General features: G+C 35.5%; 1 protein-coding gene across 7 annotated transcripts in view; it reads left to right on the top strand.

Moving 5' to 3' along the window:
- Positions 1-25,564, top strand: part of ARFIP1 (ADP ribosylation factor interacting protein 1) — a 131,246-nt gene that overhangs the window by 66,550 nt on the left and 39,132 nt on the right. For 4 of the 7 annotated variants that reach the window (XM_041738165.1, XM_041738171.1, XM_041738167.1 and 1 more), the window contains 4 exons: positions 1,107-1,215; positions 6,252-6,347; positions 8,123-8,235; positions 16,857-17,078. In XM_041738165.1, coding sequence (XP_041594099.1) covers positions 1,107-1,215; positions 6,252-6,347; positions 8,123-8,235; positions 16,857-17,078 — 540 coding nt within the window. The remainder of the gene's footprint in view (positions 1-1,106; positions 1,216-6,251; positions 6,348-8,122; positions 8,236-16,856; positions 17,079-25,564) is intronic. The other 3 variants (XM_041738170.1, XM_041738166.1, XM_041738172.1) reach the window with 3 other exon arrangements.

The raw sequence follows: 25,564 nt of genomic DNA, 5'->3' as shown, positions 1-25,564 counted from the left end.
CTCTACACTTGCCAGTATGTATCTGTTAAATTTAGACTTTGCCAGGGTGCCTGGGTGGCTCAGTCAGTTAAGTGTCTGACTCTTAATTTTGGCTCAGATCATGATTTCAGGATCATGAGATCAAACCCTGTGTCAGGTTCCGTGCAGAGTCTGCTTAAGATTCTCTCTTCCTCTTCCTCTTCCTCTGTCCCTCCTCCTGTGTACACTCTTTCTCAAATAAATAAATGAATAAAACCTTTTTAAAAAATTTAGACTTTGCCAATTAGAAAATTTTAAGTGTTCTGAGTTTTCGAATTGTAACTGTACATTATATGTGATGTGGTACCATATTAAAGGATTTCAAAGAAATATTTTTGTTTCAGTGCATCATTTGTCATTATTGTGGGAAACCAGTAGAATCCATTCATAGATGCTGATTATGAAAATTGGGTAATTCCTCATATCCAAGCCAGAGGAAGGAAAGGACTTTTGGAAATCTGTGTTTCTTGGCTTTCTCTCTATATATATTTTTTAAACCATTTAAACCATAAGACTGAATGTGGAATATTATATTTATTATAGCTAAGTTCCAATTATAAGCTAATTTGCAATTGGGTTGACTAATATCAGTGTTTAACATAAATCTAAATAGCAGAAAATTTCCTTTATTTCACCCTAATGAAATCAAAGGAAAAGTAATATTGCAAGTGAATGACTTGTTTATACTGACCGTTAGCCAGGTTCATCATGATTGTATTAGACATCAGTTTTTACACAATAGACATCTTAATTCTGTTCTTTAAAATGATTTTTCTGATGCATCAATAGCTTAGGAATTTGAAAATTGGATTTTTATATCTGCTTGCTGCTTAGTTCTAGAATAGTGGAAGTATTTTGTATTTAACATACACCATAACCTCTTAATAACAAGTCTTGTGGAGTTTGTTGCTGTTTACATATTATAGAATGTATATAGAATTCCATTACACAATGCCACAACAGCATTCTCTATATAGTAGAGAAAAATATAGTTTAAGATGGGAATAAAAGGACACCATCATGCTGAATTGCTATGTGGTGTGAGAGTTTTTTACAAAGATTTTCTCTTTTATTCAAATGTTGCCAAGGATTTGAAGCGTTCATTACCAGCTGGACTTGGTCTCTCAGAAACCCAAATTACATCTCATGGCTTTGACAGTACCAAAGAGGGGGTTATTGAAGCAGGAGCATTACAAGGTAAGAGCCCACCTATTTTTAAAAATGGCTGGGATGGAGGATGGGAGAAATGCATCAAAAGCTACCTTTATTAATAAAGCATAATGAAGTCCTTTGATTCTGTGATAAAATGCTGATTTTGTAAGCATAATCTTTTTTCTCTTCAATTTAAATAATTTTAATTGTTTTAGTAATCTTCTTTATGTAAATCATTATGTATTTATACATTTATTTGTATATATTTATATGTAATTTATTTCTATAAATACAGCAGAATTTCACTGATTTGGTTTTAAAATACTAAAGTAAAAAATAAAATGCTAAACTAAAAATTAAAACACTATATCAAAAATACAAATTTAAATTATTTTAGCTTTTATTTTTTATTTTAGCTTTTAACTACAAATTATGTAAGTCAATATTGTTTTGTATAAATACATATTTCCTATTTCAAAGCAATTAGAAAAATTGCTTTTATTTTTCCTATTATACATTCCATATAAGAGGTCTCCCAAGACCACCCTCAGATTCAGTAATTTGCTGTGAGTACTCACAGGATTCAGTTTATAGTCATACTCATGGTGATGATTATTACTGGGAAAGTATACCAAACACAGTTAGCAAGAGCAAAGGATGCCTGAGGGAGCCTGGTAAACTGGGCATACTTGAAAGGGTCTTCTCCCAGTGCAGTCACACAGGACATTAGACGGCAGTTGTTAATTATGCTTAATTCCCCCAGCGGACTATGACAACATGTATGAATTATTGCAAACCAGGGAAGCTCATTAGAGCCTCAGTGCCCAGGGTGTTTATTGGAGATTGCTCGAATAGGCACCCTCTGCCTAGCATGTACCAACATTCCAGGCTCCCAGGTGAAAAACAGGCACTTAGCATAAACCACATTGTTTGTATAAACATTCAGGCATAATGAGCCAGTCTTAACCATTCCAAGAATAGAGGGAATCTTCTCAAAATTTAACTTTCCAGATGCCAACCAAAGGCCAGTTGTGTAGGCTGGTCCCTTTAAGGATAAACAGATGTGCTATGTTAATTCTTTTCTGCACACATTTCATATATAGGTCTATTTTTAATATAAAGGAAAAAGTTGCATCCTTTCAATATCCTTGCATTTAGTAACCTTTTTCAAGTGTTTTTTCATTTTCATGTGAATGAAAGTAAAACCATGAAAACAAAACAAAAAATCATGTAAACATTTGGATGTAAAAAGGAATTGTTTTGACAGAGCAATAGTTAAAATAGTTACTATATTTGATGTTCAGTGAAGTATATTAATTTTTAACACTTCATTATAATTTCATAAAATGAAAAAATCTCTGCTTTGCAATCCTTAGCCCTCTTGTAGATAATAGTATTCTGTATTTTTATTATACTAATAGCCAATACTTTATTCAAAAACAACTTCTATTTTGAAATATATTCTTTCCTAAATAGGTCCTGCAAATAAGCATTTAGGATAATCCAGAATAACAATCTCTACTCTAGGCTATAAAATAAATAAGCTACCTAGGGACATCATTTTTTTTTACCTTTTTCATCCTTATGTTCGGAAAAATAAAACCATAGAAAGGTAGCATATGTGTCAATATCTTAGTAGTCATTATATAGCATTCTGGCATTCTTATCTAGGGGATAACTTTAACTTTGAAAGGGTTGACTGAGTGCTTAAAGAATAAAAGGCATATTTTGCATGATGTGACACCATTTTTGGACCAGTCACCAGTTTCCAAATTTAAATGTCAATAGAGAATTAAAAAATGCTTTTACCGTTGAGATGTTTTAAGCATTCTCAGTGAAATTATTTAACTGACATTTGGTTTAATCTTTTTTCCCTTAGGTAGTATAGTATTATACAATGATTAAAATCAACTGACCATTATAAACTGTTGTGCATAAGCATGGAAATGCTGATGAGTTTCACTTGCTAGTTTCACATCCTAGTTCTTCAAAGTGAAATAAAAAATATGTTTCATAATAATGGCAGTAATTTATGTTTCTTTGAATTGACTTCATGTAACATTTTTTAACAGGATATTGTTGATCAGTATATTAAAAAGATAATCATTCTGCCATATGCAGATTAGTTAAGCATTTATTAGAAAGTTGGGGGTGGTTCTTTTTTTTTTTTTAAGATTTTATTTATTTATTCATGAGAAACACAGAGAGAGAGACATAAGCAGAGGGAGAAGCAGGCTCCTTGCAGGGAGCCTATGTAGAACTTGATCCCAGGACTCTAGGATCATGACCTGAGCCAAAGGCAGATGCTCAACTGCTGAGCCACCTAAGCGTCTGGAAAGTTGGTTTTTTTGTTGTTGTTTTTTTTTTTAGAAAGTTGTAGTTGTTTTTGTTTTTTAAAGATTTTATTAATTTATTCATGAGAGACACAGAGGCAGAGACACACAGGCAGAGGGAGAAGCAGGCTCCTCGCAGGGAGCCCGACGTGGGACCCGATCCCAGGTCTCCAGGATCACGCCCTGGGCTGAAGGCAGGCGCTAAACCATTGAGCCACCTGGGCTGCCCAAGATTTTAGATTTTTAAGAATTATTTTTTTATTGGATATTAGTGAATGATTTTAGTAACTAGTTTAGTCTAAATTAGTGGGTTTTGTAAAGGGTTGAAGATATAGAGAAGTGATAATATTTCCCTTGAAAGGAAAAGGAAAAGGCTGAAGTACCCAGTTACCAGGGTACTACGTCTTCTGCTGTTTTAGTTTGGAAAATTCTGTATCATTTGTTACATATATTATACACATCTCCCTCTGTGTCATTGAATTATTTCTTATGCAGGACTAATAAAGTAATAACCAGAACAACAGAGCTCTGTTTCTGGGATCATCAAGAAATGGAATTATAGTAGTTGTCTTTGTTTTTTTTTTTTTAAACATTTGCTCATATAACAGAAACCCTTGTGCCTTAGATTGTAGAGATAGTCTTTGTTTAAAATGGTGATTTGGTGATTGGGGGATGTCTGGGTGGCTCAGCGGTTTAACGCCTGCCTTCCACCTGGGGCATGATCCTGGAGTCCTGGGATCGAGTCCCACATCGGGCTCTCCGCGTGGAGCCTGCTTCTCCTTCTGCCTGTGTCTCTGCCTCTTTCTCTCTCTGTGTCTCTCATGAATAATTAAATAAAATCTTTTTAAAAATAAAATAAAATAAAATAAAATGGTAATTGGATTGGATAACCTTTTAAAATGCCTTCCAACTCAATAAGTAACTTATGGATTGGTATTTTTTTGTATTGAATTTAATAATGGAGATTTTAGGATATGAATTCAGAGCATCTGAGTCTGATAAGCTGTCTTAACCCCTCTGGGTTTAGTTTCTCTTGTAGTTTGTCAGACTTAGTTAATTTCTGTCATCCTTTCTAGTTTTAAATTTTATAGTTAAACAGATTTAAAGAGATAAATATCTCACTTTGGAAGGTAGTGCCAATCTATTTTGGTCTAGTGTATGTTTGGATTTTAATGTTAGATCTAGTTCAAATTAAGGTTTTCATATTATTAAAACTAGTGACTTTCTCCATCAGAACTGAGTATATCTGGGATATAACCAGTTATTCCAAACTCTAAGTAAAGAACTTTGATCTTGATTTCTGTCCTATTAGAACATTTTAATTTTAAATTTGATTCATTATATGATTTCTAGGGAACTGGGAGAGTGTAGTTGAAATAAAAGTACCAGACATTAAAATATTCTTAGCTGACTGTGGAATGACATTTCAAGTGCAGAGTTAATTTAAAATTTAATGGTGTTTCATTGAAAATTTTTTTTCCTTTGGGACACCTGGATGGCTCAGTGGTTGAGCATCTGCCTTCAACTCAAGGCATGATCCCTGGATCAAGTCCCATGTCAGGCTCCCTCTGCCTATGTCTCTGCCTCACTCTCTGTGTCTCTCATGAATAAATAAATAAGTCTTAAAAAAAATTTTTTTCCTTTGATTCTCAAACTTAGTTGTATTTGACAGTAATCTGAGTGGCTTTTTAAAAAACTACAGATGCCTAATGAACAGCATGTAACTAGAGTTAATACTGTATTATATACTTGAAATTTACTAATAAAATAGAGCTCAAATAACCACAGAAAAGTAACCAAAAGTAGTGCTGGATATATTAGTTTGTGGCAATCATTTCACAGTATATACATATATCAAAATATCACATTGTACATCTTAAATATATACAGATATTTTGTTTAATAAATAAAAATAATTCAATAAAAAATGTAAAACTGTAATTAAAAAAAAAAAGCCACCCTACAGATACCCACTGATGATCAGTAGATCTTGTGGAGTGTCCCAGGTATATTTTAAGAGTTCCGTTCTTATGATTAATTAGAATAGAACTCTACCTCAGGACTTCCAAACTTCAGAATACAGACAAATCACCCAAGGATCTTTGTGAAAATGCAGGTTCTAGTTCACTGGGTCCAGGGCAGGGCTTGAGTTTTTGCATTTTTAATGAGCTCTCAGGTCAAATACTTGATGTGGGTTCCTTGCATCTGCACTATGAATAGCAGTGATCTATACTATGTGCTATTGGGTTTGTGATGTGAAATTTTAGACTACAATTCCCGTAAAGGTTGTGACTCATTCACATTTTTGTGGATTTTAATTATAATTTTGATACATTATTACATACCTTTGTTTACTTAAGGAGCTTTCCTTTGAATGTAGAAGAAGCAGGTTATAAAATATTTACTTAAGCTTCAAATTGTTCAACTATGGAGTTTGAATCACATTCTCTTAATTGGTTTGGAAATAGAGTCCAGGTAAAGTCCTGTTTAGACGTGTTCTTGCCAAGTTTCTTCTTATAGTTAATGTGTTTTGTTTGGTTTCAACAGTTCATGAAAAGTTTCTACAAGAACTCTGCCTGAGTAGCATCCATTTATTTTTAGTCCATTCCTGCAAGAAAGCAAATATATTAAAGTTTTGAATCCTAGTTTTTGAATATTTTAAGGGAGATATCAGTAAACTGATATTCAAAACGTGCAATATGTGGAGGAGGAAAAGGATTTTCATAGTTAAATGTCTACCCTTTCCAGGTTCCCCAGCACCACCATTGCCATCTGTTATGTCTCCCAGCAGGGTTGCAGCTAGTCGACTGGCTCAACAAGGAAGTGATTTAATTGTTCCTGCAGGTATTCACTGCACTGATTGGATAAAACCCTTGCTACTTCTGAAACTAAACCAATTTGCTTAGTTTCATAATCCCTTACTTTTATATTCCTAGGTGTGGGTAATATGGCTTTGTCTTTTGGTGGCTGCTTCTTTCTTTTTTTAACAATAATGAAAATAATATTTCTAGCCATACCTATCTTTCTGGCTTTTCAGAGCTATTAACTATATATCTTAAACCTGAAATTTATTTCACTTTAAGATTAAAAAACATTGTAAGATTGGATTCATTTTAAATCATGCTTTCTTTACTCTGGAAAATATATATTCACTTACATGAGCCTCTCAGCTTTGCAGCTCTGCTCTCTGTCTGTTTTCAGTTAAAAAAGGAGCCTTCAACAATTGGGTTGTTCATTATTTGGAATGGGTCAAGTGGAAAATGTTGTATCTTCCTACTTTCAGCCACAGCTTACAGATAGCTTGCAAATTGCAACAAAACGATATATAATTTACCAGTTATGCCCAATGAAAAATATTGGGGAAAATACATTTCTTTACATTGAATTCCCTCTATGCTTTAATATTGCAGGACAATAAAACAGGAAAAAGCTGAACTATCTATTTCTTTTAACATGAAGTGTTAACATTCTGTATTTTGTTTCGATGAGAATTTTTTAAATCTTAAATGTTTTTTACTTTATATACGGTTTTTTATCTTATGTAGTGGTAAAGTTGTGGCAAAAGCTGATCTGACTGTAGGAATGAGAAAATAAGTTTTTGCTCTGACTTTAAAAACCATTTTTTTAGAGATTTTTCTCTTCTCTTTTATTGTTTTTTTTTTTAATCATTATATAGTTTTTGTTATAAGTCAGTAGTATCATAAGCATTTAACTATTTTCTCCTATGAAAAATATTTTACTATAGAAACTCTGTAAGTGTAGAGTTGCTTTTACATCACAATTTCTTAATTGTTGGAGCAATGCACTGTCAGGGCTTTATACTGCCCTTATTAATTATGGCTTTTTGCAGGAGGGTGGGTGGTCTCTTGAGGAAACAAGGAAATACAATGTAGGTCTTGTTTTAGCCTAGCCTTTCATACTTCTGGTTGAATATTTATTTTAATGACTTTGAAATTTGAATTATATTTTTAAATCCTCCAAAATTATAGTAACCTCTGTTGTTGCTCTGTTCTACATCGTATGATGAAAGGAGATCACTGTGAAGAGTACATAACCTTGCCAGATTTTTACTGACACAGTTTTTTTAGGTTCATTAGGTTATATGATTAATTGTGGAAAATTTGTTTGATAGAAGTAAAAATCTTATTTGGAAAAGAAGGCAACCTGGTTGCAGCATTTTCTTTTTTTAAGATGACAGTCAAACCACATAACATTTGTGTTGGGTGGGCAGAAATATTTTTTAAGTATGTAGAAATTGTCCTCAGTGATCCAGTAAGTTGTAGTCTTTCACTTGCATAAGTAGTTTAATTTGGAGTTTTTGGGGAGTTTTTGTTTTTTAAGATTTTATTTACTCATTTGACAGAGAGGCAAAACAGGAGGAGAGACAGGCAGAGTCAGAGGGAGAAGCAGGCTCCCCACTGAGCAGGGAGCCCTGAAGTGGGGCTTGATCCTAGGACCCTGGAATCATGATCTGAGCCAAAGGCAGATGCTTAACCAACTGAGCCACCAGGCATAAGTAGTGCATAAGTAGTTTAATTTGAACAGAATCAATGGTTTGGTTTTTTTCCCCTACTTGTCTTTATCTAGTTTTTGTTTTGTTTTTTGTTATGATCATGCAGGTGTCCAGAGAACACAGACCAAAAGTGGACCAGTTATTCTAGCAGATGAAGTAAAAAATCCTGCAATGGAAAAGTTAGAGCTTGTTAGAAAATGGAGTCTAAACACCTACAAGGTTTGTATTTTATTTTTAATGTTTCCACCCTAACTGGCTCTAAGAATTTTCATTTGTATGTTATTCAAATTATTATTTGCAATTATATAAATATATAGGAGAGAATACCACATAAACATAAAAAATACAATTAGAAAATTAAGTATTTTGTTTTCTTGAGCTTTATATAAATGTAGTTTAAAAAGTCAGTAGCAAAAGAGTAAAAAAAAGCTACAGGAATGCTTATTAATTGATAGCACATAATTGAAGAAGAATCATATTGCCTTGGAACACGTTTACTTGTAGAACTGCTATAGACCTATCTGTCCCTACCTCCTGTTTTTGATGCTTTATAACAGGAAAATGTCAAAGAAGTATATTCATTTTTCAGAATTAGAATTCTCTGATCTTATTGTAATACCTAAGCATTAACTGTACAGACAGTACTACGCTGACAAATGAGTTGGACTTCAAAAATTTATTGTTGTTAGTTTCATTGCATCAGAGTAATTGGCAGCTATTTTTTTGTGTGTGTGGCCTCTGTAAAACAAATAAGCAAATTATTGACTCTGTAGTATATTTGATGTATTAGAAATAGCTCAAGCCACAAATCCACTTAGTACCTTTGAATCCTAACAGGGACAAGACAGTAGAATTTAAAGAACAGTTGGGGGGGACACCTGGGTGGCTCAGAGGTTGAGTGTCTGCCTTTGGCTCAGGGCGTGATTCCAGGTCTGGGGATCGAGTACCACATCAGGCTCCCTGCATGGAGCCTGCTTCTCCCTCTGCCTATGTCTCTGTCTCTGTCTCTCTGTGTCTCTTATGAATAAATAAATAAAATTAAAAAAAAAAAAAAGAACAGTTAGGGGCACTTGGGTGGCTTAGTCAATTAAGTGGCTGACTCTTGATTTCAGCTCAGGTCATGATCTCAGCATGATGAGATCAAGCCCCTCATTGGGCTACGTGCTCAGTGCACAGTCAGCTTGAAGTTCTCTTTTTTTCTCCCTCTGCCCCTCCCCTGCTTATTTTCATGCTCACTCATTCTCTCTCTCAAATAAATAATCTTTTTAAAAATTAGTTTTAGGGATCCCTGGGTGGCGCAACGGTTTGGCGCCTGCCTTTGGCCCAGGGCGCGATCCTGGAGACCCGAGATCGAATCCCACATCAGGCTCCCGGTGCATGGAGCCTGCTTCTCCCTCTGCCTGTGTCTCTGCCTCTCTCTCTCTGTCTGTGACTATCATAAATATAAATAAATAAATAAATAATTATTTTAAAAAAATTAGTTTTAATAACAGTTAAGTGGAAGAAAACCTTAGTTGCTCAAGTTAGAGCATTGGCCATGATACACTTTATATTTGTGAATTGTTTGTGGCTGTAGTGGTTTGTAAGTCAGAAATTGTTTATATTTTTTATACAGAGCCCATGTCTCTTTATGTCTTCTCAAGAGTAATACAGAAGTGAATTTTATTCTTTCAATTAATACTTTTAAAATATGATCTGAAGTAATCTACAAAAGTACAGGTTTTCTTAAGATAATAAAAATGCCCTGAAACGTGCTCATGAATCTTTCCAAAAATTATTTACCTCATGCTAGTATAGCCCTGAGAAGTGCCAGTTATAGTTGTCAAAAATTGATGCCAGCATAAACTGTTCTCATTTAGAACATTGTATTTAATTATTGCTCCTTTTGTTATCAAGGATGTGGAAGGATGTGGATTCTCTTTTTTGGGGGGATTCTCTTATTCTATATATTGTTTCTCATTTTGTATTCTTGTATCACAACAGTTCACCCAGATATTCAAATTTCTACTTCACCTTCTCATTGATGCCACATATCTGTTGTCATTAAATGGACTCTGCCTCCTTAATATTGTTTGACTTTATCCCTTTTTTCTCCATTCCAGCTTTCACAACCATAGTCCATATCTTTGTTACTCTCACATTACTGAAATAGCTTCTTGACAAAATCTGTTAGACTACATTTTCTACACTGCCTAAAATGGTTCTTTCTTGCTTGAATTTGTTCAGTTGATCGCATTGTCTTTAGAATGGCATAGATCTGACCCATCTACCTTCCCAACTTTATCCCCTGTTGCTCCTCTCTCCCACCCTTGAATCCAGTGATCCAACCAAATTCTCCAGAGATTTCCTAAATTGTGCTTTCTCACATGTCTATAACTTTGTTCATGAGACTGTATTTACCTATTGCTTAGAATTCTTCTTTTTGCTTCCTTTCATTTCACTTATGTGTCTTTCATACCAAACTGAGCTTCATTCATTTATTTATTAAATTTATTTGTTCTGCCATTCCTTTGTTCATTTATTCATGAAATTTGCTTCTATCTAGTAACATTCTATGACCACACAATGAAACCTAAAGAATACAAGCCTTAGTGGTACCTGGCTGGCTCAGTTGGTAGAACATGCAACTCTTGATCTTAGGGCCATGAGTTCGACACAACATTGGCTGTAGATTACTTTAAAAAAAAAAAAATTAGGGGCACGTGAGTGGCTCAGTCAGTTAAGCGTCTGCCTTAGGCTCAGGTCATGATCTCAGGGTCCTGGGATTGAGCCCCGCATTGGGCTCCATGTTCAGCAGGGAATCTGCTTCTCTTTCCCTCTTCCCCTACTCATTTTCTTTCTCTCTCTCTCTAATAAATAAAGTCTTTTTAAAAAATTAATCAATTTAACTAATAAAAATAACTATCACCTTAAAAAAAATGCATGTCTTATTTCTGAACCAAGTTGCAGTAATTCCAAATTACAAAATTCAAGATTTTCTTCATTTGAATCTTCTTCTCTTGTGTCCTTTAGTTTATGGTTTCCTGTTTTTTTTTGTTATTGTTTTTTTGGTTTTTTTTTATATATATATATGCTTTTTATCTGTTTCCTGTTTTTTTGTCTTCTACAATAATCTGAGTTGAATCCTTAGGATTCCATATTTATCTTTTATATTAACATACCACATTGAGCCTTTTTAAAAGTTTGTGTTCTTGCTGCTGTGGACTGTGGGCTGCCAGGATCAGTGGAGGATCTCAAGATGCCTGGGCGAAAACTTGCTCTAAAAACCGTTGACTGGGTAGCTTTTGGGGAGATCATACCCCGAAACCAGAAGGCCATCGTCAACTCCCTGAAATCCTGGAATGAGATACTTACCTCCAAGTTGACTACTCTTCCTGAGAAACCACCTGCTATGGACTGGGCTTACTACAAGGCCAATGTGGCAAAGGTTGGCTTGGTAGATGACTTTGAGAAGTTTAATGCCCTGAAGGTTCCTGTGTCAGAGGATAAATACACTGTCCAGGTGGATACTGAGGAAAAAAAAGATCTGAAAAGCTGTGCTGAGTTTTTCTCTCTCAAAGGCCAGAATTGAAGAATATGAAAAAGAGCTGAAGAAGATGAAGAACATAATTCCATTTGATCAGATGACCACTGAGGACCTAAATGAAGTTTTCCCAGAAACCAAATTAGACAAGAAGTATCCCCCACCCACCCACCAAAAAAAAGAAGAAATATCCTTCTTGGCTTCACAAGCCAATCGAAAATTTATAAACTTGAGTTGGGGAGAAAGCCCTGGCCCTCATATTATAAACATTGGAGATTAAAAATAAATAAATGAATGAGTGAATGAATGGTTTGTGTTAATGAAATTGACCAGCATTTAAAATGTTGTACACATGGCATAATGCTATATGAAGGAATTACTGTTCTTCTCAGAATGATTATTTTTAACTGAAAATGTTTTTCATCAAAACTTAAATCAGAATATTACAGCCTAAATCAGAAGAGAGGGGTACCTGGCTGGCTCAGCAGAGCATGCAACCCTTGATCTTGGAGTGGAGAGTTCAGGCCCTATGTTGGACCTAGAGTTTACTTTAAAAAAAAATTAGGCATGCCTGGGTGGCTCAGTTGGTTGTGTGGCCAGCTATTGATTTTGGCTCAGGTCATGATCTTGGGTCCTGAGATTGGGCCCTGTGTCAGGCTCTTCACTCAGCAAGGAGTTGGTTTGAGGCTTCTCTCTCTCCCGTCCTTCTGCCCCTTCTCCCACCATGCATGCTCTCTTTCCTCCTTTCTCTCTCTCAAATAAATAAATCTTTTTTAAAATTTTTAAAATTATTTTTATACTTAAAATACGTATAAACAGAAGAGAAAAAGAACATTCTAACTTTATGATTTTAATGGAGTTTGTAGCCAATGTGCCTGGGCTGGCATAGGCTTCTTAACTTAAAGAAGCTCAAAGTATAATAACCTTATTGGGTCCCCTTGACTGCATTCTTGTGGCTTTTTTACCTTTTCATTCCAAACTGTGAGCTATGTAGGGCATTCATTATCATTTGAATAATCCTTCAAGTATAGATTTTGATTTGGTTAATTTAGAACTGTACTTATTACCCATTTTATTGTTGAGCGACTTGATATTAGCTACAACTTTGATCTTTTTCTTGGACTTCAGTTCCTGCATGGTTTTCTGCCTTTAATCTCTGTTTCTGTTCTCTAACAATTAACACTAAATAATTTTTGGGAAGATTCATGAGCATGTTTCAGGACACTTTTATCATCTTAAGAAAACCTATACTTTTGTAGATGATTTCAGGTCATATTTTTAAAGTATTAATTGAAAGAATAAATTGACTGCTGTATTACTCTTAAGAGTTATGGGCTCTGTATAAACAATTTCTGATTTACACACCACTACAGCCACAAACAATTCACAAAACAGAGAGTGTTATGGCCGCTGCTCTGACTTGAACAGCTAGGGTTTTCATCCACTTAACTGTTCTTTAAATTCTACTGTCTTGTGCCTGTTAAGATTCAAAGGTACTAAGTGGATTTGTGGCTTGAGTTATTTGTAATACATCAGTCACTTAAAGGCTTTTCCTCACAGAGACTATTTAGTACTTCTTTATTGGTTGTTAATTTTGGTTCTAAGAACAGGCTGGTGATTTAAACCAAATATATAATGGGAACAATTTTAAGTTCAGGCTCTGATATATAAGTAAGTATTCTTAGGGGTGCCAATGAGGCACCCCTAAAAATCAAATAATTTTTTTAAAGATTTTATTTATTTATTCATGAGAGACACACAGAGAGAGAGGCAGAGATACAGGCAGAGGGAAAAGCAGGCTCCATGCAGGGAGCCCGATGTGGGACTCAATCCCGAGACTCCAGGATCACGCCCTGGGCCAAAGTCAGGTGCTAAACGAGTCACTCAGGGATCCCCTCAAATTTTTTAAAAAGAATACAGTAGGGGTACCTGGCTGACTCAGTGGAATTTGCAACTCTTGATCTCTGGGTTGTAAGTTTGAGCCCCATGTTGGGTATAGAGATTATTTAAAAATAAAAAAGTTAAATAAAAAAAAGAAAAAAGAATACAGTACTTTTAGAAGTCCATCCTATTATTTTATTTAAGAATAATCTCAGGGCAGCCCCGGTGGCGCAGCAGTTTAGTGCCACCTGCAGCCCCAGGCGTGATCCTGGAGACCCTGGATCGAGTCCCACGTCAGGCTCTCTGCATGGTGCCTGCTTCTCCCTCTGCCTGTGTCTCTGCCTCTCTCTCTCTCTCTCTCTCTCTGTGTGTGTCTCTATGAATAAATAAATTAAAAATCTTTAAAAAAAAAAAAAAGAGAGAGAATAATCTCAGTTTCAGCATTCAGAGCTGTTTGACATGTCTCCCAAACATTAAATATTTTTTTTAAATGTTTGAGAATTTGCCATCAGTATTCACACCTTATCAAACTAATCTTTGTTGCTTTTAAGCCAATATCTTTAAATTTTCATTCCGTTTTTCTTATCCTAATGCCTTATTCATTTATGATTGACCTATTCCCCTCATTCAATTTCTAGTATTTTCTTTTATGCTCCCTTCTTTCCTATCCTTCACTCTTCATAACTCTTTCATCTATCAGCTTTTGCCATGAAATTATCCTTTTTCTTGTACTTAAGTGTTTTTTTGTTCACTTTTTGGTATTACAGAAAAAGTTCTTGGTACTATTTAAATACTCAGAGTACACAGTGACTATCTTATAAACTCATGACCTGTACGATGGTGATTCATAGTTTTTTCTACAGTGTTTATCACTTTATTACATCCACCCTCCCCGAGTAAGAGATCTACATAGAGTAGTAATTTACTTTTGCTTCTTCCTGTCCCTTTAACCTTGCTCCATTTGTCTTATCTTCAAAATAGATTCTTAATTTGTAAGTATAGAATACTGAATAGGACTTCCAGCTCATTGTAAGTCATCTGCATTTTCAGCAAAGTAGGCATTCTGGAGACTCTCACTTCCAGATTACATAGATTGTCCTTAGAATTGTACATTACCTATATTGGAATACAAGGTTGGAAAGGCCCGTTTCAACGCTTGTTTCCAGCATCAAGTTTTTAATATGCTTCATAATCACTGTTGCCTTATGCTGCTTACTACTTTGGCTTCCTGGAAACAAAAAACATTTCCTCATTTAACCTTTGACCATGCTGTCTGCTTGTACCCATTATTTCTGGGAACAAATGGCCACTTAGACAACGGTAGGCATTTCTTTCATTTTACTTAGTCTGTCAAGCTTCTTCAGTGAATTCTAGCCTCTTGACTTGCAACAGACTATTTTATCTGGGTTGCTATGAAAGGTACCATATGCTTTGGCGTTCAGATGGAGTAAATCTCTGATGGAGTAAATCTCTGATAATATTGCAGAGGGAAAGTCTTGGTGTGGATGAGAAGTGGCATATCTCCTTTATCTTGTTACCATTTCAGATATTATTTCTTGCTGATGTTTTCCTCATTAAAATTACAAAGTCCTTCAGTTAAGCTTTTTTCCTGATGTGATTTTCATCTCCTAAGAGTGTATATGTTTGTATGTTTTCCATAGGAATAGTTTTATCTCTCTTCTGTGAGTTTAGCCTCTCACCTTTCCTGTCATTTTCTATATAGTTAATTTCTCTACCTTTTAAAAAAAGGAACTTTATTTTTAAGTATTTACTCACAAAGATCCTTAATTGATGAAAATAGAGAATGTGTCAGGGAATTCATTTTAGTTCTTAATAGAAAAACATGAGTAGTATATGAATTTGATGTACTAGCATTAGAAGAATAAATAAAGATTTATATGTATTGACAAGGAAAAATCTCAAGATATTTTGTCATAGGAAAAATACTCAGGATATTATGTATAGCATAATCCGGTCTCATTTTTACTTGAATAATATTATATATGTGAGTTTATTTTTATTTATTTTGTTTTTAAAGATTTTATTTATTCATAGAGACACAGAGAGAGAGAGAAAGAGAGAGGCAGAGACACAGGCAGAGGGCAGAAGCAGGCACCATGCAGAGAGCCTGACGTGGGACTCGATCCAGGGTCTCCAGGATCACGCCTGGGGCTGCAGGCGGCACTAAACCTCTGCACCACTGGGGCTGCCCTATATGTGAGTTTAGAGGTTTAAAGAAGAGTCTAGACTATCCATCAAACTATTAATAGTAGTTTTCTGTTATTTAGTGGTATTAAAGGAAAGAAGAGGAAATTCACCTTTTATTTCATTCATTATTTTAAACTTTGGAATAGATATCAATTGTGTAATCAAAACTATGAAAGAAAAGATAAAAGAGCAAATTTTCAAATTTTATTTTTTATTTTATTTTATATATTCATGAGAAACACAGAGAGAGGCAGAGACTGAGGCAGAGGGAGAAGTAGGCTCCCTGCAGGAGCCTGATGCGGGACTCGATCCCAGGACCAGGGGGATCATGCCCTGAGCTAAATAAAGGCAGACGCTCAACTGCTGAGCCACCCAGGCATCCCCAAATTTTTTAAATTATAATATTTATGTATTACTTTTTAAGAATATTTTTGTTAAAAAATTTTTTTGTTAACTTTAAATGATGAAGAGTATATTAATGCCCTATATGGTTACTCTCAAAACATATTAAGTAATGAAGTTTTTTATAACTTTTTACTGCTAACAGAAATTTCCCTTATCATTATTTCTGGGGCAAGACAGAATAGCATAATTTAATACCATTCCTTCCGGACAGAAGTAAAAGAATTCAGGAATGTCTAATCTCTACCTCTTTCTCTTCTTTCTTCTTCCCTCCTCTCTCTTCCCTTCTTCCCCTTCCTCTCTCTGCACCCTTCCCCACCTCCTCCTCTTACCTGTTTCTCCTTCCTTTCTTCCCTTCATTCCTCCTATTCACACACATACACACAATTACTTAAGAGGAAGATAGAAGGAAAAAAAATATTTGAAACCAACAGGAGAATAGAATTTTGGTGTGCTTATTATTTCGATATTACAGCCCGCTAATCTTAAATCAATGCCAAGTATCTCAGTTGTTGTAAATAATCTAGTCAAGTTGATAAGCCTGAAATTTGATTATGTGAGGGAGTTCATCTAGAAATAGATAAATTAGCTAAGTCTTTAAACGTCCTCTGATTAGTAATAGTCATTGGAGATGTCTAGTAATTTTGTTTTGAATCTTGATAAACTTCTAAGTGAGCTGACAATTTTCAGTTTTTTAGGGGTAGTTTGTCTGAAGCCAAAAATGGTATATGCCAAATACATTTGTACTTTGGATTGCTATATTATTCCTTTCTCTTTTGTTCTTTTTTTTTTTCTTCCTAAACAAAGTGCATCTTTCCACTTTTAGTGCACTCGACAAATTATCTCTGAGAAGCTAGGCCGTGGATCAAGAACTGTGGACCTTGAACTTGAAGCTCAGATTGATATATTAAGAGATAACAAGAAAAAATACGAAAATATCTTAAGACTGGCTCAGACATTGTCAACCCAGCTTTTCCAGATGGTGCATACTCAAAGGCAACTTGGAGATGCATTTGCTGACCTGAGTTTGAAGTCACTAGAACTCCATGTAAGATTATTTTAAATAACTATTGGAGTATGGAGGAAGAGAATGGCAATAATATTCTAAGATATAATTTGTTACATTTCTGATTTGCTTAACTCTTAATAAAATTGGAATTGATGTTCTTTTAAGATATTTCATGTAATTTTTAAGAAGGCCCAGATGACTAGAGATGTCAGCTAGAGGTTTCAGGAGAAGGGAACTTGGTTAGGGGAAAGGAAAAGGAAAGTACTCAGCTTGCCTGAGTCTAGAAAAAAAATCATAGCTCTGTGTATGTAAGCTTGGGTAAAAAGCAAATTCAGATACCTACTGAAAATCTCCTACCTATTCTCCAAATGTCTTGAACAAATAGTAACTTGCTTGACTGGATTCATGATCTACTTTTACCTAAATCCTTAATATAAATTGTGAGTTTTAGAAATTAAGAATTTTAGAATAATTATTAAATTACATCTCTACCATATCTCTATAAGTATTCAGCAAAGCATTCCTAAGAATTTATGTCTTAAGTGACTTCTTTGATGTCTTTTTTTTTTCCCCTCACCTGAAGCCAAAAGGTATAGAAATCCCTTACCTACGGACTTCTAACTTAAAGAGTTAGATAATTTAGAGCATTAAGTTATGTGATAATATCTAGAATCTTGAAAAAGAAAGTTTGGCTAGAGATGACAATATTATTTCATAATACTGAGATTCAATTCTGAGTCACTAGATAGACGAACTAATCTAATATTTGGGAAGCTAATCAATCGTGTAATAGCTGCAGTTGAGTGTAAAGGGCTGGGTTCTTTATAACCATTATGTTTAATAATTTATCTAACCCAACACTAGAAGAAATGTTATCCCCATTTTATAGATGAGGAAACTGAAGCCAGGAGAGGTCAGGTAATTTTTATCACAAAACAAATAAAAGATAGAGAGCTGTGGGGCACGTGGGTAGCTCAGTAGGTTGAGGATCTGACTCTTGCTTTTGGCTCAGGTCATAATCTCAAGAGTTGTGGAATTAAGATGGTGAAGCTTGTGTCAGGCTCTACACTCAGGGAGAAATCTACTTGTCCCTCTCCCTCCCTGTTTGCCCCTCCCCCTGCTCATGCATACAGCTGTGCCTACTCTCTCTCTCATAAAATCTTTTTTAAGAAGAGGTAGAGCTGAAAGTTCTATATATTTTATGTATATAATTTATGTTTTGTATATATGAACATATACATACTTATTTTGTTTTCAAGCCAAGGACATGTACCAACAGGCCAGAAGGAGGCAGCTCTAGGTGGGGCTCACCTTTGCATGTACATGGGGAGGCCATAACTATGTCTGTTTCTCCATGATCTCTTGCTATGTCTTTTAAATGGGATCTTTAGAGGGTCTGTGATCCAGAGAAAACCCCACAGTATGGAAAGAGGTAGCCCGGGTATAGGGTCTGAGGAAGTGTTGTAGCAGTGTTATCAGCAATGCTGCACTCAATAGACCCTGTTAATTATAATAGTTAATACAGATTGGGGGTTTACTATATGCCAGATATTGTTCTACATGATTTATGTATGTATTAGCTCATTTAATGCTCAGTCTTAGCTAGTAGGTACTTCTGTTATCTTTTCTCGGTGTCAAATCCTTTTTTTTTTTTTTTTTAACAGAACTGAGAGTTTAATCTTCAGTATTCAAGTCCATTAGACCTAGTTTTAATTTTTGAGTTTCTTATTTGAACATCTCTAACCTTTTGTAAGGATTAATAATTCATGAGTTTTATTCCAATGAGAAATGTACTTGTTTTTATTAGCAGAATACAACTTTTTTTTTAAAGATTTTATTTATTTATTCATGAGAAGCACACAGAGGAGGCAGAGACATAGGCAGAGGGGGAAGCAGGCTCCCTGCAGGAAGCCTGAAGTGTGACTTGATCCCAGAACCCAGAGATCATGCCCTGAGCAAAAGACAGACACTCAACCACTGAGCCACCCAGGTGCCCCCAGATGATACAACTTTTTTAAAAAGATTATTTACTTAGTTGAGAGACCAAAGCAAGCTAGAGAACATGAATTAGAAGGAGGGGTAGAGGGATAGGGAGAAGCCAGCTCCCTGCTAAACAGGGAGCCTGTCTTAGGCCTTGATCCCAGAACCCCAGGATCATGACCTGAGCGGAAGGCAGGCACCTCCAGAATACAACTTTTTATCTTGCAACTGCCATACAGGTCCATTGGAAGTAAAAGACACAGTATGGGATGTGATTGATCTTAAAACACTTAACTATTTTATCATCTTGGGAATTATTTCATCATTATTCATCCATTATTTCCAATGTTAAAAATTACTAAGATAATAAAAGAATGATGGCATCACCTTTAAAAATGATGTAATACTCTTTTTTTTTTTTTTAAGATTTTTATTTTTTTATTCATGAGAGACACAGAGAGACAGGCAGAGAGACAGGCAGAGAGGGAGAAGCAGGCCTCATGCAGGCAGCCCGATGCAGAACTTGATCCCGGGACTCCAGGATCACACCCTGGGCCAAAAAAGGCAGGCACTAAACTGCTGAGCCAGCCAGGGATCCCCTGTACTACTACTCTTTGTAGTCTTTTTTTTTTTTTTCTCATGTTTATGCAACATAGTTGAAAATTTAGAATTTTTCATTTTTTGCCTGTAATGGCAAAGAGAAGACAACACCAAAGGAAGATATTTCACAGTTATTAGACAAAATCAGAAGAGAACTGCAGAGAGACAGCAGCATTGACTCAATGATGATGGCAAAATAGATAATATGAGTGAAATCCCAGTTTGTAAGTCTTCTGATGATATCCCAGATAAATTTTCTTAAATTCAAGAGTCACTGAATTTTTAAGGACAAAAAGGAAATGTGGTACTGTATTAGTCCAGTTCTGTAGACAAACAGGACCAACAGGATAAGTAGATATATAGAGAAATGTATTTTAAAAGATTGGTTCACAGGATTTGGAGTCTTGATACATGTAAAACCTGTAGGGTAGGCTGGCAGACTAGAGAGAGACTCAAGGAAGAGTTGCAGTTTGAGTGCAAAGGCAATCTGTTAGCAGAATTCCTTCTTGCTACAGGGAATTCAGTCTTTGTTCTATTAAGGTCTTCAGTTGATTGGATGTGGCAGGCCTACCTCTCTTGTGGAGGGTGGTCTCAGCCTTCTTTCATCACACTCCACCAATTTAAATATTAATCTCATTAAAAAAAACACCTTCACTGAAATTGCCAGAATGTTTGACCAAGATCTATCTGGACATCGTGGCCCAGCCAAGTTGGCATAAAAAATTAATCATCACAGGTATTTTTATCTATCTAGTTAGTTGTTCAACAGGCATGAGTCTATCATGCAACATTTTTTTTTTTAAGATTTTATTTATCCATTCATTTTAGAAAGAGGATGCATGTGCACACATACACACAGGTGAGCAGAGGGTGGGGCAGAGGGAGAGGGACAAGTAGACTCCATGCTCAGTGCAGAGCCTCACTCCATGCTCTATCCCACCACCCTGAGATCATGACCTGAGCCAAAAATCAAGAGTCAGACACAACCAATTAAGCCACCTAGGTACCCCCATGCAACATTTTTCAACAAGAAATTGAACTATTCTATTTTGCTAAAAGGACATGCTATATTCTTCTTTTATGATGGCTTATGCACCAAAATATACTTGATATGATTTGTTAGTGAACAAATACTAAAGGCAAATATGTACACAGAAGTGATTTAAAGGAAATAAACAGGGGATCCCTGGGTGGCGCAGCGGTTTGGCGCCTGCCTTTGGCCCAGGGCGCGATCCTGGAGACCCGGGATCGAATCCCACATCAGGCTCCCGGTGCATGGAGCCTGCTTCTCCCTCTGCCTGTGTCTCTGCCCCTCTCTCTCTCTCACTATCATAAATAAATAAAATAAATAAATAAATAAAGGAAATAAACAATAAAGAAATAGAAAATTTACTGAACTTTCTTTTTTTTTTTTTTTTTTTTTGTGATTTACTGAACTTTCTAATTAGTATTTATAAATATGAAAATAGTGGTAAACTGGAAACTATTAGAGACTATTTGAAATTCAGAATCAGTATTTATAGATGGGTGTTTTTTATTAGGATTTTCCAATGAAATAAAACCAATAGGAGGTATGTAGATAATACACAGAGATTTATTTTAAGAAATTTGCTCCCATAAAAAAAAAAAAAATTTGCTCCCATAGTTGTGGGGCTTGGCAAATCTGAAATACGAAGGGTAGGTTAGTAGTTTAGAAACCAAGGCCAGATTTCTAGTCTTAAGGCAGAATTCTTCTCTGGGAAACCTGTATTTTTGTTCTAAAGGTCTTCAACTAATTGATTGAAGTCCACCCACATTCTGGAAGATAATCTCTTTAAGGTCAACTTTAAATGTTATTTATAGGGGATGCCTGGATGGCTCAGTGGTTTAGTGCCTGCCTTCTGCCCAGGGTGTGTCCTGGAGTCCTGGGATCAAGTCCCACATCAGGCTCCCTGCATGGAGCCTGCTTCTCTCTCTGCTTATGTCTCTGCCTCTCTCTGTGTGTGTCTCTCATGAATAAATAAATAAAATATTTTTAAAAGGTGTTATTTGTAATGTTTATCATTGCAAATGTTAATCACATCTACAAAATCTGTACCTTCATGGTGACATCTAGACTAGTGTTTGACCAAACAACTGGCAAACAACTGGCTAATTTAAGTTGACACATTAAATTAACATCATCACAGTCTACCCTTCATCAGGCTAGCGACAATTATACATATATCCTTAAACCATACTTAATCTCCAAGTAAAGGCAGTAAGAGAGCCTTACTTTCACCTAATATGATATGACTATCCTGCATACTATCAAAGACAGACTAACCTTTTCCCCACAAGAGGGGAAAAGTTAGCAGAGTCCTTGAGTGATGTTCACTTTTTTCCTTGATATCCTGTTAGTTAAATACTATGATGTAAAGTTAATAATACATCTTACGTTGTATGCTAAGGGCATATGAGTGGGAAGAAAACGAAGTTATCTGCTTTATACATACATGCACATAACAAAATAAGGAAGAAATACAATAATTATAGTCTTCATTTCTACAGATAGTCATGAAGTGTTAGCTTCCACTGAAGTCATTCCGTATTATATTGGCTCTTGGTTCACACCTCATTCAGTCAGTTCTTTGCCTGGTGGGGTGACCCAAACCTTCCTTCCTGAAGGGTCCAGGCCATTAGTAGTCCTGACTGAAATGTGGTGGTGTTGTTTTCTATTGACATTAATCACAGAGCAAGATAGTAGTACTAAGAGATGCCTTAAGAGGTTGCCTGTATTCCAGGCATACTCTTCCTTAGCAGTCCAGTTTCCTTTCCCTTGGTCATCAGGATCAATCACGAAAGTCATCGAAGTAACTCTGTTGATTCTTTTTGAGAAAAAAATTTATAGCGCAGTGATGAAGAGCTGGTGTCCACTTCCTCCTACCTTATGATGTATTAACTGAGACTCCTTGACAATAATTAGCACACGTATGGCACATAGTGGCACTGGATAAATTATGATGGTTATGATAGCTGTTTTGGGATTGGGGCATTTGGAAGTTGAAGAATTTAAAGATTAGTTCAGTTCTTTTTTTTTTTTTAATTTTTTTTATTTATTTATGATAGTCACAGAGAGAGAGAGAGAGAGAGAGGCAGAGACACAGGCAGAGGTTCTGAGAATCAGTCTCCGTGCACCGGGAGCCCGACGTGGGACTCGATCCTGGGTCTCCAGGATCGCGCCCTGGGCCAAAGGCAGGCGCCAAACCGCTGCGACACCCAGGGATCCCTTTTTTTTTTTTTTTTTAAGATTTTATTTATCTATTCATGAGAGAAACACAAAGAGAGGCAGAGACACAGGCAGAGGGAGAAGCAGGCTCCATGCAGGCAGCCCGATGCGGGACTCGATCCCAGGACTCCAGGACACACCCTGGGCAGAAGGCAGGCACTAAACCACTGAGCCATCCAGGCATCCCAAGATTAGTTCAGTTCTTTCGTGTTCTAGAGAAACAAGCAGTATCCAGTAGAAGAAAAAGCAAATCTCCTGAACTTTTTGAATGCCTGTCATCTATCAGAAACTTTATGCAGGTTATCTCATCACACTTCCTATCAAACTTGTAAGAGAATTATCTTCATATTATTACTGAGAAATGGACACACAAAAAATTTAACAAAATAGATAAATCCAGTCAGTAGCAGAATCAAGATATGAACTTCCAAACTAGATTTTTACCATTTTATCACATGCCTCTGACCCCCAGTTCTGTTATGCCATGGCACTTCAACACATTAAAATTTATTTTTTTCCTCAATTTAGAAAGTAGCATATACTTCAAGATTTGAAAAGTTCACATGGGGCAGCCCTGGTGGCTCAGTGGTTTAGCGTCGCCCTTCAGCCCAGGATGTGATCCTGGAGACGTAGGATCGAGTCCCACATAAGACTTCCTGCATGGAGCCTGCTTCTCCCTCTGCCTGTGTCTCTGCCTCTCCCTCTCTCTGTGTCTCTCATGAATAAATAAATAAAATCTTTAAAAAAAAAAAAGTTCACATAATCCATATTATTATTGATTATCAACTAGTACCTGTCAGTAGTGTTCTCTGTATTCCTTAATTGCCATGTGTTTTTTAAATTAACCCACTTGTTATTAATTAGGTAATAATTGATAGCACTAAAATTGGATGTTTTAGATCCAGTCAGATGTTTCCGTTATTTAGTCCTGATGTATAAGTTTAAGGGGAGACAGTTGTCATTTATATCTGATAAACATTGTAAATGATGTAGAAGCTGCTAAAGAGAAAAAATTTTCAAATATTTTGAAGCTTTGTTCTCTCTCTCTATAAAGGAAGCAGATATTGAGATTAAGGAATTATATTGGCTTTCCCTGTTCAGTGGCAGATTAGAACCACAGCCCTGTTCATAAAATGACTTTAGGTTTAGTTTATTTGTAATTGTTAAGGCAATTTATAATAATGTATAAAATGTCCCTGTCCAACCGAAAATACTAAAACAACTTATTAACTAAATGAAGTTTATGAATCATGTTTTACTTATTTTCAATGCTAAAAAGCATATTTAACTATTTTTGTGTTTCTTATAATACATATATATATGTATATTCCTTTCTTTCTAGTGCCCCAGTTTATATCTTTTGCTACTATACTATGTCTCATACCTTACTATTTAAAAAAAGCTTTTTTATTCTAGCCAGTTAACTTTCAACTTAAAATCTTAAGTTTTATATTTTCTTCTTTTTTTTTTCTTTTTTTAAAGTTTTATATTTTCTTCACGGAATTACAGGTGGGATTTACATTTATGAAACAGAACAATGGCAGTTCACTCTTCCTTTCTGCTTTGAATATAGGCCTGTTTCTTTATTATAAATATAGTATCCAAATTCTGCTATACAACTTTTCAGTCTGCTGCTATTTCATCTTACTCTGCTCCAGGGTATTTTGTTTGTTTTTAGTAAAAGAGTAGCCTTCTAGGTTGTATAAGTCTCTCTCTGGCTAAATTAGGATTTGTGGCATTCTTAATGTTAATTCTGTGAAATTCTGGGTATTGAGAATTTTTAGAAATGAACAGGGTTGGGGCAGCTGGTTGGTGCTCAGTCAGTTGAGCATCCAACTCTTGATTTTGGTGCAGGTCATGATAGGGTCCTAGGATGGATCTCCAGGTCAGGTTCCGCACTCAGGGGGCAGTCTGCTTGAGATTCTCTCTCTCCTTCTCTCTCTGCCCATCCCCTGACTTGTATGCACGCATATGCATGCTCCTTCTCTCTCTCAAATACATAAATCTTTTTTCAAAAAAAAAAAAAAGAGTTACTTGGATCTCTCTTAAATGGATCTCTCTCTTTATTTCTCTCTTAAATAGTTTTAGCACAAGATAATTTTACTCTCCTGCTATTTATTAATTATTGGCTATTTTATGACCTAGAAATTTAATTATATCTATAGCACTAGCATTCAACTTGCATTTTCTAAGATTTTATTTAATTTCATATTACTTTTTTACAGCTTAAATTAAAAAGTGTTTTATAACAAACTTCAGAATTCTTAAGTTGAAGAATAAATCTTACAATAAGCTATGATCAGATTTTTTTTATTTGTCCAGATGTGTCCTGATAATCTGTTAAAGTTTTCCAGTCTTTCAACTACTGAAAATTTAGTTAGTACTTGCCATATCTGAAGGAGTCGTATGTAATGTTTTCTAAGCCAAAACTCAGTTTATTCAGAGAGAACGAACTCAAACTGGTGTTGAGTGATCCTTCCCCAGCTGTGCACCTACGTAGACCTGAGCTGGGGAGTCAACTAGTCCCTGAGTTTACAAGAAATGTGCATTGTTAATATTTATACACCGAAGAGATTATGTCAAAACACAGAAATTGCAATGTGTCTATGTCTGAAAGTTTTAGTCAATTGTTAACCTAATTTGGTTGTGAAAGTTATGGTTTCTCTGATTAATAATCTGCTATATTTTTCTTCTTAAC

This window comes from Vulpes lagopus, chromosome 23, assembly GCF_018345385.1.
Source record: "Vulpes lagopus strain Blue_001 chromosome 23, ASM1834538v1, whole genome shotgun sequence".
Taxonomy (NCBI): Eukaryota; Metazoa; Chordata; class Mammalia; order Carnivora; family Canidae; genus Vulpes; species Vulpes lagopus.
Note: the sequence above shows the minus strand (reverse complement) of the source record. Positions and strands in the feature narration are given on the sequence as shown.